This window comes from Protobothrops mucrosquamatus, unplaced genomic scaffold (genome assembly GCF_001527695.2).
Source record: "Protobothrops mucrosquamatus isolate PMUCROS unplaced genomic scaffold, P.Mucros_1.0 scaffold_166, whole genome shotgun sequence".
NCBI lineage: Eukaryota > Metazoa > Chordata > Lepidosauria > Squamata > Viperidae > Protobothrops > Protobothrops mucrosquamatus.
The window spans coordinates 227280-242528 of NW_015386242.1; the positions used below are offsets into that span (position 1 = coordinate 227280).

The 15249-nt window shown below is 40.8% G+C and overlaps 1 protein-coding gene across 1 annotated transcript in view; it reads left to right on the forward strand.

Annotated features, from left to right (window-relative positions):
- MGAT4D (MGAT4 family member D) overlaps positions 1–15249 on the forward strand; it is a 45672-nt gene that overhangs the window by 16489 nt on the left and 13934 nt on the right. The window contains exons 4-7 of the mRNA XM_029285151.1: positions 2586–2632; positions 6263–6376; positions 9807–9882; positions 14971–15085. Coding sequence (XP_029140984.1) covers positions 2586–2632; positions 6263–6376; positions 9807–9882; positions 14971–15085 — 352 coding nt within the window. The remainder of the gene's footprint in view (positions 1–2585; positions 2633–6262; positions 6377–9806; positions 9883–14970; positions 15086–15249) is intronic.

Sequence of the window (15249 nt, forward strand, 5' to 3'; positions counted from 1 at the left end):
CAATAATGCTATCTATTCTACATTTTACGATAATATTAATCATACTGTACTAGAAAATTAGCCAGATCTTACCATTAGTATCGTGTTTCCCTGAAAATAAGACCTACCCAGAAAATAAGCCCCAGCATGTTTTTAACATGCACCTAATATAAGCCCTACTCCCAAAATAAGCCCTACTTAAGAACCCACCCACTCCATCCCATCATCTGGTTGCTCGCTACCGCAACGAGGCAGGTGCCGCCACCATGAAGTGAGGTGAGGCAGTTGGCGAGAGTATGTGGAGTTGCTCCATGCACCCCGCACCCGTGCATCTCAGGGCCTTTACACTCCCTGCTCAGCAATCTCACCCCACCCGTTCAATGACCCAGCTGCCCGCCTGCTATATTTCTGTGATTTACCAGACTAATATTACTCAGAAAATAAGATTGGTCTGATATAATTTATTCCTAACATATCTTTGCTGATTTCCTTTAATCAATGGCTCTCATATTTAACATCTCTTTGGGTTGCAGTTTGGGCACTCGGTCTCTAAAAGGTTCGCCGTCACTGTATTAGATGATTCAGAGGGATTTTTCTTGGAATGATAAAGGAATTTGCTATTTATTCTTGCAAGTGGAACACATCTTAGCCCAAATTTATATCTTTTAAGAACGCTTCATCTCCTGTTTTCCCTTCCATTACTCTTTATTACTTGGTTGATTTTCTGGTCTATATAAGAGACCAAAAACAGTTTATCATTAACCTAGGTCACAGGTCTGCAACCTATGGCTCCGGAGCTACATGCGGCTCTTTGAGCCTTCCCCTGTGGCTCCCAGCCTCCTCTGCCATTTGCAGAGAGAGACAGAGACAGAGAGAGGCATTTGCGCTTCCCTGCTTCTCTCTCTGTCTCTGTCTGTCTCTGTCTCTGTCTCTGTCTCTCTCTCTCTCTGTGTGTGTGTGTGTGTGTAAAAGAGAGTGGACTCACGTTGTTCTCCAACAAGCTGAAAAGCTTTTGGGGTGGGGTTCCTCCCTTTGCTGCGCCTCTGCAGGAAGCAGGAAGCAGGAAGGGCAGGAGAGAGCTAGCTAGCCCTGACTCCTGATATGCTGACTCAGGAATTCTGGGAGTTGAAGTCCATGAGTCATAAGAGAGCCGAGGTTGCCTACCCCTGAGCTTGTTGGAGAACAGCTTGAAGTCAGCTTGCCAGATGAGCAGAAGATCGGAGAGAGGGAGAGAGAGGGGGGAAAGAGAGAGAGGGGGGGAGAAAGGTAAAAAAGTATATATGCAGTGTTATCTTCATTTTAGATATCAAAAGGTTTTTGCGGCTCCCAGTGTTTTGTTTTCGATGGGAAACGGGGTCCAAGTGGCTCTTTGAGTGTTTTGGGTTGCCTACCCCTGACCTAGGTATTCTAACTCCATTACTTTGCAAAGAACAAATTAGAATAATATGGTTCCCTGCTGTTTGTTAAAGACCACAGAGCGAATGTTTGCATAAAAATTCTTGCCTAGGAGAGCAATGAATCCAAATTTATAATGCAATGGAAAGTGAAGCGGATGCAGGTTAATTCTTTTATGCATGAAGGTAAATATATGTGTTCCAGGATAATGTTGCAGGTTCTAATCTGGGTTGATCACCAGGACCAGAGGTTTAGTCCAGGGTTTTTCAACCTTCTCACCCATTGTACCACTTTTAGGATATGGCAATATCCGAGTACCACCAGTCGCCTAGCAAGGTGTCAAAAACTTGATGATCCCCCCCCAAAAAAAGGAAAATGTGATAAAGTACAGGTAGGCCTCGACTTACAACAGTTCGCTTAGTGACTGTTCGAAGTTACAATAGCACTGAAAAAAGTGCCCCCCCAAGTCACAGCCGAACAAGACACCTGCCTGCCTGCCCGGCAGCGCTCTTCCTCCTGTCCGAGGTTTTCATTGTTGTGAGCATTTCTGTTGAGGATTGGCAGCGGGGGTGGGGTGGGGGGTGTTTGGCTTTTATTCCCCCCGTCTGCTGGGTGGTTGCAGCAGGTTTTGGTCACTTCACATGACCCTGGAGAGCCTGCAACATTCCAGCTGATTGGCGCTTCTTCTGGCTCAGCAGAAGCGTCAGAATCAGTGCCGAGGTCCAGCTGGAGCCTGGCGCTGATCCTGGCGCTTCCGCTGAGCCCTGACAGCCCTGCAGCTCCAGCCATCTCTCACTCAGGCTTGTGCGGTGCTGCCACCGGTTCAGCTCATTTCCCTCCCCTGCTACTTTTCTAGGATGCTCGCGTACCACCTGCCAGGTGCCAATGTACCACAGGTGGTACCCGTACCACTGGTTGAAAAGCCCTGGTTTAGTCTTCCAAGCTTTCAGACTCCTGCTGGAGCCCTTTCTCAGGAAGTTCCTCTCTAGCAGATGCACTCTCTGCTGGAGAAAGCTTCCCTGAGAATGAACTCCAGCACAAGTTTGAAAATTTGGAAGAGGAAACCTCTGGTCCTGGTGATCAACCTCTGGTCCTGGTGATCAAGATTTGATTTTTTACATATATTCTCAGTGAAAAAGAAGGGACTGTGAAGAATAAATAAATCTGGTTTCAGAACATAACATTTCTGAAATTTTCTTTAATTTTTTTAGGTGAACTCAACATATGTTAATGGCATTGCAGAAAGCATTAAAAGAAGGTAAATCTTTAAAAATCTTTTTAAAAGCATAGCTTAAAAATTCACTCATGATAAATTTGGTGTGATGTGAAATTAATTGCATGATACCTTTAAAAGTTTTTTTAAAATCTACTGTTACCTTTACTTAAAAAATTACAGATGCTAGACAAAGTATATATGTAGTGTGTAACTGTAGTGTGTAATTTAAGGTAGCAGAAGAGACCTGATTCATTCATAACATCATAGGGACCCAAGAGGTCATCAAGTCCACTCCCACGCACGTTGTAAGATTAACTATAACAGCGGTTCTCAACCTATGGGTCGCGACCCCATTTGGGGTCGATCGACCATTTCACGGGGGTCGCCAAGCAAGGCTGTCCACCATTTTTTTTCCCTTTTCCGGCAGGTGGCTTACCTCCCTTGGACTGGGCCAGCTGGTGGTCGGCCTGCTCGGTCTCTGCCGCTTGCCAGCTACGCCTCGGCCGGCGCAGGGGGCGGAACCATGCATGTGCGACACTCCCGAGCAGGGAAAGTCCTCGAATTACGACTGGTTGGGTAGTCCTCGACTTACGACCGGTTTAGTCCTCAACTTACAACCGGTTTAGTCCTCGACTTACGACCAGTTTAGTCCTCGACTTACGACCGGTTGGGGGTCGCGGCATTAAAAAGGTTGAGAACCACTGAACTATAACATCCCTGATAGATCTAGCCTCTGATTGAAGGGGAAGAAACACTCCTTGAGGTATTTTATGCAATTAACTCCTGATTCCACTGATTGACAGCTCTTATTGGCAAAAAGTTCTTTCTAATGTTTAATCTGTATCTATATCTCTGCCATTTTGAGAGGCAAATTGTTTTTATGTAACATATCAGAAACTGCATCCCCATAGTTCCATAAACTAAATTGAGTTAAGGCAGCTATTGAGCTTCTGGGGGAGGTATGGTGAACTGAAGCCTGCAGCAAAGACAATGGAACCGATGAGGAGACCAGTTCATTGGAACCCCTCTGGATAAGGAGATGATGGGAGATCACCCCCATAGGCTCCAGACAGCTGCTCCTCACATTGTGATTGCAGGACAGCACTTTGCCATGGACTTGGGTGTTGTGAGATGATACTTTATTTATTTATTTATTCATAAAATTTATAGGCCACCCATCTTATCTCAAGATAGGGATTATCCAGGTTGCTTACAACTAGGATAAAGACTTTTAAAGGTTTGTAAATCTCACTTTCTAACCATTTTGATTAGGGGGTGGGAGGGGGGGGCTTGTGCTATCCTGGTTCACTTCCTTCCTCTGTGGCCACTCTCAGTCAGTGTTAATAGGAGGCGAGAGATACAGCCCTCACCCACTGGTTTGTGGGGTTCCGCAGGGCTCGGTACTCTCTCTGCTTCTATTTAACATTTACATGAAGCCGTTGGGTGAGATCATCTGTCACCATGGACTGAGATATCATCAGTATGCTGATGATACTCAGCTGTGTGTCTCAGCCCGTGCTGAATTAAGCAATGCTGTAACCTCCCTTTCGCAGTGCCTGGCGGCTTTTAGGGGCTGGATGGGGAGCAACAGGTTGAAACTGAATCCTGGCAAGACCAAGTGGCTTTTGGGGTTCTTTGGCCCATCTTTGGTTTTGGATGGGGTGGCACTGCCCCAAACAGGCCCTGTGCGTAATCTGGGGGTACTCCTAGACTTGTGGCTCCTGTTCAAAGAGCAGATGGCAGCCATGGCCAGGAAGGCCTTTGCGCAACTGCACATGGTGTGCTAGTTATGCCCTTTCCTGGACCACCAATCCCTACTCACGGTCACTCATGCCTTAGTCACCTCCCATTTTGACTATTGCAATGCCTCTACATGGGGCTGCCCCTCAACAGCATCTGGAAGCTCCAGTTGGTACAAAATGCAGCAGCCCGCATGATTTTGTGCAGACCTCAGTGTGCATATGTGACGCCTCTCCTGTGGAGCTGCACTGGTTGCCAATTTGCTTCCAGGTGCAATTCAAAGTGCTGGTTGTCACATTTAAAGCCCTTCATGGTTTGGGACCAGGTTATCTGAAGGACCATCTCTTGTTGGTCACATTAACCCGATCCACTAGGGTGGGGAGGCAAGAAATGCTGTGGGTCCCATCCCCTAAGGCGATGCATCTGGCAGGACCCAGAAGAAGGCCCTCTTCTGTGGTTGGCTCTCTGGAACATCATTCCCTCAAAGATTAGACTGGCCCCCACTCTAGCACTCTTTCAGAAGGCACTGAAAACCTGTTTCTACCAGCGGGCCTAGGGAACCCAGAACGGGACAGAGCCCATCAAATGGCTAGTTTAATGTGTGTTGTCACTGGGGTGGGGGGTTATTATATTATTTGATTATTTTTCCTCTTGTTATTTTTTATAGGGTGTTTTTCTATTTATGTAAGTCACCATGTGCGAGTAGGTGGCAATACAAATTTTCTAAATAAATAAATAAAATACATTTCTAAACTATTGGAGGCCTTTGGTATGACAAATTTGAAAATGCTGGATGAGTCTCTCCTTAATCCTGAATGAAACAATATTTTATCATAAGCTTAAGAATTTAAAAAATCTGAAATAAGTAGCAAAATGTTAAACAAGATTTTGATCTTGATCTTATAAAGTTATAAATGGACTAAAGGTCCAGACAAAATTGGAACATTAAAACTTTTACAATAAAATTTTAGAATTAATTATAAAGTACAACAAGTACTCATGGGAAATAGATCCTGTTTTGGTTTTTGTAAGACATAACATAGACAAACAATTTCTTGATTTCAAAAACTGGACACCAGAGTGGATTAAAAATTTTAGGTAGAGGAAATATTATACAGGCTTATGAAATGATGCAAAACATTATGTGAATAAAAAAAACTGAAGGAGACTTGAAAATGGAATCAGATACCCACATATCAACAATATTAGTAATGATATCTGTTTCTGTGGATACACTGTGTCCAAAGATATTATGGAAGTTATGACAAATGTAGAAAAAAAATTACCTGACAACATAGAGAAGGTATTGAAAGTAGATTTATAAGTGACAGGCCAGGAGAATGACTTAGTAATATATGGGATGAAGAGATTAATGTTTGTAATATTAGAGAGGGTGAAGTTATTAAACATGTTTGTTCTTGTTCTGATGAAGGTTAAAAGTAATATATATATATGTGTGTGTGTATATATATATATTGTCTTTATATATTTCTTTTTATATACTTTTCTCTTTCTTTTCTTTTTTCTTTCTTTCTCTTTCCTTGTACTTTTTACTCCTCTCTATTCTTTTTTCTGACTTTAGTTTGCATTAGATTTTACTAGTATAATCAAAATTCTTAATAAAAAAATTATTTATTTATTTGTATCCTGCCTTTATTATTTTTACAAATAATTCAAGGCAGCAAACATATTCAACACATCTTCCTCCTCCTATTTTCCCCACAACAGTATTATGATTTTTGAAAATGTGGCAAATCTATCATCTCTCTCTCTCTCTCTCTCTCTCTCTCTCTCTCTCTCTCTCTCTCTCTCTCTCTCCCTCCCTCCCTCCCTCCCTCCCTCCCTCCCTCCCCCCCACCTCCACCCCCGTCGGACATTGATAGTTTGTATAGAGATTCACTGGAAGAAAATATTGTTCTTTTCTTTCTTCAGCTTTCCAAATGAAGTTCTTTCTGGTGCTCTGGAAATTATTTCTCCCCATGAATCCTTTTACCCTGATTTCTCCAATCTTAAGGAAACATTTGGAGATTCAAAAGAAAGAGTGAGGTATGAAAGATGGGATAATAAAATCCTTGGAATGCATTTTCCTAAGTATTTTTAAATTAGGATTATTTTATTTCTTAAACTATCATGTCCATTTTTGCCCATGTTCATAATAAATAATAAAACATAATAGCGAAACACATGTTTATTGTCTCTGATTAACAAATACAATAGAAGACAGATATAAACAGAAGGACATTAATGAAAAAGAACTCATAATAGTCAGCTTTAGAATAACATCAGTTTTGAACATTTATATATGTATAATTTTAAAAAAAATAATCCCAGTTCTTGTCCTGTTTAAATTGGTGCACAAGAGACGACCATTTTGCAGCAGAATGGAGAATGCTCTGGATAGGTACCCCAGGTTTACATTACTTTAATACAGTCTGCTTGGGACTGCCTCTTAAAACTAAGTAAAAGTGCAATTGGTACAACATAAGCAGCTTCCATGCTAACAACAGTGGAGGCCACAGGGATAACACTTGCCCCAGAAGGTATTTCAACAGAGTTATACCTGCTTTGCTGGTATTGCATGACTTCTAATAAGATTATAAATGTTGCTAGTGATCCATATGTTTTAAGTTCTTCTTATCATTGGGACATCTCAGTAGACTAGGAGGGCATGTTTCTAATCCCCCTCCTTGGAAAATTAAGGAGATAGAAATATTCTTTCTCCATGGCTGCCCTAGCCCTTTGGTGTTTTTCTCTCCACCTCAGCTGCTGGTTAGCATGGAAAAAAGTGGAGTCAGTAGTCTTCTGCTGAGCCTTTTGAAGGTAGAATATTAGTTCCATGGTTGCTATGTTTTTATCTTTCACCTTTTTATATATATTATGGTTTTAGGTTGGTTATTTTATGATTTATGTTTGATATGTCTATTTCATGTCTATTTCATGCTCAAGAGTATAATTGGCACAGCATATACATTTGTAGAAATAAATAGAATCAGGCATTTTAAAATTAGCTTTGTTACTCAAATATAGCAAGCACTTTTGTAACATAATGTAATGTGTTCCATATATCTGCTGGCATTCAAAATCATGCCCATATTGGTGAGTTAGTGGGCCCCTATTTTCCATGAAGACATACAGATGCCAAAGCTGTAAGACACATTATTAACCACCACTGCAGTCTGGATCAGGTTGAGGCAGTTTTTTAAAGGGAAAGTTAGCCTTTTCCAGGAAAATTAATACATATATCAGACTGTTACCTGCATTTCCAAGCAGATACAAGAAGCCATACATATGAAGGTCTTTGTAGAACAACATGGCAAAATTCCGCCCACTATATATGTTAGTCCCTAGATTTAAATGTTAAGCATCTTCATCTTTTATTGTGATATAACTGATCATTTCTAGGTTTGAAGGTTTCTGCTATAGTCCCTTGTTTTCAGTACAAGAAAATTTCATTGCCACAAGAATCACAGACTCCCACTTCACCTCTTCAATTCTTCCATCTATTTTCTAAACCAGACCTGTCAAACACAAGGCCCACAGGCTGCATCCGGCCCATGATTGGCCGATATTTGGCCCATGGGGATAACCGGAGATGGCGAGGGACTGGCCCCCACCACCCTGGCCCTGGGCCCACCTAGCCCGGCAGATCCCAAGGTACATGCACAGGGGCTTATGGCATCCGGCAGCAGGGGCTGCATAGCCCTCTGTGAATACTGGGTCGGTCCTCCAGCAGTGCTGCGGCAGCACCGGCAGCATGCGGAGTTGGGGGGGCACATGATATGGACCGCCAGACATGCCTACTCTGTCCCATCTCTTTTTTGGTTGGAGAGCAGGTTGCCACTGGTCATCTCTTCAACACCCTCAAGGGTCTTGTCCTTGGCCTGCACGTGGATGGCATTCCCCTCATGCACCTCGGTACCTGCCATGGCTGCCAGTCGCTTGCATTGGTCCATTAGGCCGCCACCCAGAGCTGCAGGCCCGCCCAGCATGAAGGAAGCGAAGTGGTTGGCTAGGAAGCTCGAGTAGAGGTGGTAGAGCACACCCAGGGCCAGCAGGCAAAAAGCCACCCCGAGCAGGGAAAGCTGGATACCCATCAGCATCATAGTCGCCCAGGCCCAGCAGAGATGGGGGGAGGCACTCAATCCTGGCTGGGCCTGGGCGGCCATGGTGCTGATGGGGATCTGGCTTTCCCCGCTCAGGATGGCCTTTTGCTTGCTGGGTGTTTTTGTTCTCTACTTGAGCTTACTAGCCAGCCAATTTGCCTCCTTTGTGCTGGGTAGGCCAGGCACTCTGGGTGGGGCAGCAGCCTAATGGACCTCTGCGAACTGCTGGCGGTGGTGGCCCAAGGTGGGGCCAAGGTGCGTCGGGTGCGTGAGGGGAACAGGCTCCACGTGCAGGGCAAGGGCAAGATCTGCAAAGGGGCTGAGATGACCAGTCACAACCTGCTCTCCAACCGCAAGCAAAAACAGATGGGATGGACTACACGTATCTTGCAGTCTGCATCACGTGCCTCCCCCTCCCCTACTCTACCTGCTGCTGGAGGGCTGGCCCAGTATTCGCAGCGGACTACGGAGCCCTAGAGTGCGCCGGTTGAGGGGCTGGCAGGCTGTGGCTGCTGATGGACACCATCAGCCCCCATACGTTCACTGGCCTCTGTGTGCGAGGGCCAATGGTATCAGGCAACAGCTGCCTCGGCCACTGCCTTGCCTTGCCTTGCACTGTGGCAATGGCACCCCCACCCTATCCCCTGCTTTGCCTTGTCTCACCCCGCAGGATGAGTCTCCTACCCACTGCCTCACCAACCAGAGACTCCCTGAATCCCCCAACCCTGCCGACCCCCACAGCAACATCAAGGTGGCCACATCCACCCTGGCCACGTCCATGCAGTCTACCATTACCACCGCACCCAGTGGGCCACACCCACCCAGCCTCCCTGAGGGTACCACGATGCTGATGAAATTGCGTTTGACATCCCTGTTCTAGACCATGGATAAGACAGAATGCTGGTTTATTTGTTATCATAAAATGAGGGTCCCCCAGTATTTTTCATGTAGAGTTTTCATTCTGTGTATGCAAACTAAATATTACAGATGATTAATGGAGAAATTAAATTTTAGGAAAATATTATAGAAGAACCCTGAAAGATAATATCAGCTGAATAATAAAGGATCTGTTTTCTGAAATGTCCAAGTTAGGTAGGAATATACCTATCCTATCACAGTGCCTATAATTTCTGACAGTGAAAATATAATTCTTGATAGTACTGAAAGCTGCTGACATTCAGAAGACTCAATAGGGTTATTTTCTACATTATTCCTCTTCCAATTAAAAATAATCAAAGCAATTTCCATTCTGAATTTTACCTAGCAAAATAATTTGAATGGGTTTCAGCAAAAAAATATTTGACTTATCTACACAGAAAAAAAATATAAGTATAGATTTGTATTTATAAAGTTCATGGATTTTTTTTGTTTAGATGGAGAACAAAACAGAATTTGGATTATAGTTTCTTAATGATGTATGCCCAACAAAAAGGAATGTATTATTTACAGGTATGTTTCCATGACTATATATATGGTTACACTGTCTAAATTGTGCAAGATTATATGCCTGGATTCTACAATCCTTAGGTATCAGTTAGTTTTATTAAATAACTTGGAAGTGCCTGTTGCTAGGTTAGCAGAATCATGTTCATCTTTATTATTCACATGAATGTTTAATAAAGGAATTGAATATATGAATCTAGTGTGTTGAGAATGTTGGACAAGAGATGTACAGATATTCCTAATGAACTGTCAGGTTGCGAGCTTTTGCCAATATGAACAAACCTGTCCTTATCCAAGACTTGGAAGAAGATGGAAAATATGTATGTAGTGCATTGGAAATTTTCCCACCTTCCCTTAACATCCAGGACCTTTTAGGTTGAAGTTGTGAATAGGTGTAGTATAGTTCTTACCTTACACAAGCAACAGCATTGTGGTAAAACCTGATAGCATCCACAACTTCAGCCTGGCATACTGGAAAACTAATCCTTTCTTGCCTTTCCAACTTCTAGGTTGGAGTTGTGGATGCTATCAGGTTTTTTCCTGATGCTATTCTTTATTAAGGTAAGAACTGTACTGTGCATGTTTCTTATGCTTGTTGGACTTGTGGATAAAATGGATTTACAAAAGGCCTTTTGGAACATAATTCATAAGTAGAACATGATTGTAATTAGTTGGCTACTGGCTTGATTAGAATCATTACTGTCTTTTCAAAGGAATATGGTTCTTGGCGGTGCAGCTATTTGATAAACTACTGGTTTATATCAGCCTAATTCAGTCTTTGGTCATATCATCTCATAGTTTTAGGAATCTAAAGCACTTTGAGGACGCCAGACTGGGGAAAGTTGTCTTATACATTAGCATCTGGCTTTCTCAAGTATTTTTTGGGCAATAATCAAGATCAAATGCTAATGACAGATCCTTGGCCACTGAGTAGCTTGGACTACCCATCATTTAAAATTTCCACAATGGATTATCAATTTGAATCTTTAGGAGAAATAGTATTTGGAGCTAGATCTAGTTACTCAGATTTCACCACTACTCCTAGTGGTAGGATTCATCTTTGATCTGGAGCTGGGATGGGCTCCAGACTTGTGTTTTTATTTAGAGTTCTATTGGTGTATGTAATGGGAATAATTTCCTATGAGATTATTTGCTCTACCCTATTGCTGCATTGTCAATATGGGCCAACAACCATTGTTTTGACGGTAGGAACAGAGGGCATCTCTCTATACAATTTTTTTCTTCCATAGGGGCAATCTGCAGGGAAGGGGGTTCCTACTAGTAATGAAATTTGTTTGTTAAATTGCACAAATGGTACAACCTATGCTACTTGCTTGTGATTTTTTCACACTACATTATCTTGGTTTCACCATGATTTGCTGTGGACACTGTTGAATGTATTACAGGAACTCTTCATTTAACAATAAGTGGGACGAGAGTTTCTATTGCTAAGCGATGTGGTCATAAAGCATAACATCATGTGACTATGCTGTTCATTGATGGCAGTTCCAGCATTTCCAGTTGCAGTCATTAAGCAAATCTTGTACAACTTCACATGGTTGTCACTTGTGACCGCCTGCTGGCTTCCCTGTTGACTTTACTTGTCAGAAGCCAGCAGTGAAGGTCACAAACTATGATCACATGACCATAGTATGCTGCAATGTCATAACTGTGAATCAATCACCCAATGTCCAAATCATAATCATCTGACCACAGGGATGCTGCAACTGTTGTTAAGTATGAAGACAAGTCGTGTGTATTACTAGTTCAGCACTGTTGTAAATTCAAATGGTCACTGAACAAGTGGTCATTAAAAAGAATGAGAACTAAGTTTACCTTAAATGCTTTGCCTGATTTTCATAATCATGCAAGCCCCCAAAGCTGCAATTATTATTGAGGACAAGAACCATTTCTTGCTGCTGCTNAACTGTTGTTAAGTATGAAGACAAGTCGTGTGTATTACTAGTTCAGCACTGTTGTAAATTCAAATGGTCACTGAACAAGTGGTCATTAAAAAGAATGAGAACTAAGTTTACCTTAAATGCTTTGCCTGATTTTCATAATCATGCAAGCCCCCAAAGCTGCAATTATTATTGAGGACAAGAACCATTTCTTGCTGCTGCTTAAAACTTTCCGTACTTGCCTTCATGTGAGCCTTAATTAGTAGTATTACCCTAACCATGATATCTGCCACTTCAGAAAGGACCTGGAAAGTAGACCACAAGAAAACAAAACAAATGATTGAAAAATCAAAACATTTTAGTAATAGAGAATGCTGTGCTCTATAAAGCAAAAATAAGGAAGGTATGAATCAGATTAAATGAAGCTAGTAAGTGAAACTAGTTAGGAAAAAAAGGATGGGCTACCATCTTGACAAAAAATATTATGAGGTTCTGAAAAAAAATAGTAAATTCATTTTACTATCACATATATTACAAATATAGTAGAAGTAAAAATATGACCAAAATGAACTGGGAAATGAAGAGCTGAGTTCTAGGAGAAGTTTGTCATTGTTTTTCTTTACATGGGAAGAGAGATTAAAGGGTGTTTATTCTCATGCTATATTTTCTTTAAATCTGGAATATATGTGTAAGTGAGAATCCTTTTCTAATAGATAGGAGGGAGGGAAGGGGAACAGAACTGGTTGCTTCTTCTTTTTCTTTTAGTTGTGCTAGGAAGCAATTTAAGACAATAAACCCGCCTATTTGCTTTTTTCCTTTTCCCCCATGCAAGCTATTTTTTCCCTTTTTTAAAAGAACAATCTAGCAATTGCGTTATTAATTAATAAAAGATTGAGAGTGGTTTAGACAAATTTGTGTCAATATTTTCAGTTCATTCAGTCATTCATGTTTTCTTGAGTCCACAGGGGCCTTTGAGAGACTTTTAACTCTGCCAAGGAATAGATAATGAGGATATGGGAGCCATAAGTGCAAGCAGCCAAATCCCTCCTCACCTAGGGTGAAATGTAATTATTATCGGTCTCCTTTCAGGCCTCCCTCATTCTGAGATAATTGTGCATTTCAAAGCTGAAAGCACTTTTGAGGTGCTCTGATTCAATAGGGCCTAGAAAGTGTTTCTTATCAACACTCAAGGGAGGTAAAATGAAAACATTAAAAACTTCATTAGCTTTTAGTATCTTGATTCAGAACCTGAGCCAACAGTCAGGAACATTTAAGTCGTATTCCATTTCAGAAGCTGAGAAGTTTATATTTGTGCAGTTAATGCTCAATTAAAAAATGTTAAGGCATTACAAAGGAACAAATACTATTTTGTTTTCAGAGTGGTAGTCGTGTTACTGTTTGAAGCACCAGCCTTAGGGTGGACATAAATGGATATTATGGCACCAACCTTAAAGACTAACCAATTTGTCAGACTGTGATTCACAAAAGCTTAAGTGATAAAAATAAACTTCTTTAGCTTTTAATATTCCACAGGATTCTTTGTTTTTAATACTGTGGTAACTCAAGATTGGGCTGATCAGGTTGTTAAAAGTTAACAGAAGCATTAGCCTGCCAGCATTCAATTCACCTTGTAGTGGAAAAGAATGAAAGGGAGGAGATTTGTTAAATAAACAGGATATATTTTGGCAGGGCTTTTTTTCTCATAGAACGCCCAGAACGGAGTTCCGGCACCTTTTTTGGATGGAACCTTGTAAGGTAGGCAAGGTGGGTTGTATGACATGTGTGAGTTCCGGCACCTTTTTTTTTTTTTCCACAAAAAAAGCACTGAATTTTGGAGAAAGTAGAATAATATTGACAATGAGATTGGATTACGGCTAACATGAGATTTGGCTGTGGCATAGATCCAAATACCAAGCATATAATCTCCCTTCTGGCTTCATAACCTTTTCCAATTTTCTGGTCATGAACTTATCTGTTATCCCAAGAAAGGGACAGTAGTTATCTAGGTTTGGAGGTAGGCACCAAATAAAAAGAAGTAGCTTCAAATGGGCATAGCCTATTAAATAGCTTGTCTGCCAGCTATAAGGCATCCCTTCACCATTCATCACTGTCAGGGGGTAATTCCCTCAGATTGATTTTTTCTCTCTCCAGTAATCTTATATTTATAAGGAAGATGCTTTAACTACTGCACTATGCTATTACAGTATTTGTGGTAGAGAAAATTTTAAAACAAAGTAACAATAGTACAAAAGGAGGTTTTCAAAGCTTTTTCTGCATGTATGTAGATTAGGATATTCTAATTTTGTATATATGTAAAGTCAGTTTTATATATTGATTTTGTATACATATACTCATACAAAAGTATACATGTCCAAAAGAATCTCCTAACAAAGCAGGTGATTGACAATTGTTTCTAGAGCAGACAGGTGGGAAGGCACCACAGTAGAGGAATTTTCCTGTGGGAGTATATGGTAATTTGTAATATGGACTGAATAGCTTGTGAACTGTTGTCAGTCTAGACAAGGTTTTCTTAAAACAGCTTAGAGTCAAGCCAGCCTGAGTACCAAACAGGAATAACTTAAATAGCAAGTTCAAATTTGCCTCAGGGTAAGAATATCCTATTTTATTCTTAATGGAAATGGTACATTGCCAATAGAAATATGTTTGTGTAAGCTTTCATATACATGACTGTGGTCCTGCCAATCTGTGGTGGATCCTCTCTGTTGATAATAATATTCCCATGTGCTGTTTGGCAGGGAATCCTTCAAGGATTGCACTCCTCGATTGCCTTCCTAGCTATCATGTCATTTCCATACTTGTACCTTGTCACTGGTAATTAATTTCATCCACTATAATTTATTTATATGTTATGTTCATACATACATCAGTGTTTTACTATTATTCTTAATATTTTATCAGGGTATTGGTTGAATCTTGACATAATCATCATTTTAGTGGTTCCTGGAAATCAGCTTTATTGATAATGTACATACTGGATCTATTTCCCAATATATAATAATGTCCCTTGTATTTGTAGATTTCTGATGATAAGTTAATGACACATGGAACTGTCATATTTTCATATTAGTGTCGTACTCTAATCCTTTTCCTGCTGGAGTTTTAAGTTTCTTCTGGAAGATCCATTAAAAGTTTTAGCATCTATGATTTTGCTAGTAAAAATAATCTTTTTCAGCTAGAAGATGATATTGTGGCCAACCCTCGCTATTTATATACAATAAATGACTTTATTGAACAAAAGATATCACAGGAATGGATAGTTCTTGAGTTTTCTCAGCTTGGGTTTATTGGTAAGTACAGTATATAAATTTAATAAATAAAAATAAATATTGTCAAGAGTCCACAAAGATCAGCCTAAATAAGAATACAAGTGGATGACAATACATTTTCTATCTTTCAGCATCAAAATTATATTATTAATTTTATATTAATTTAATTAATAATTTAATATATT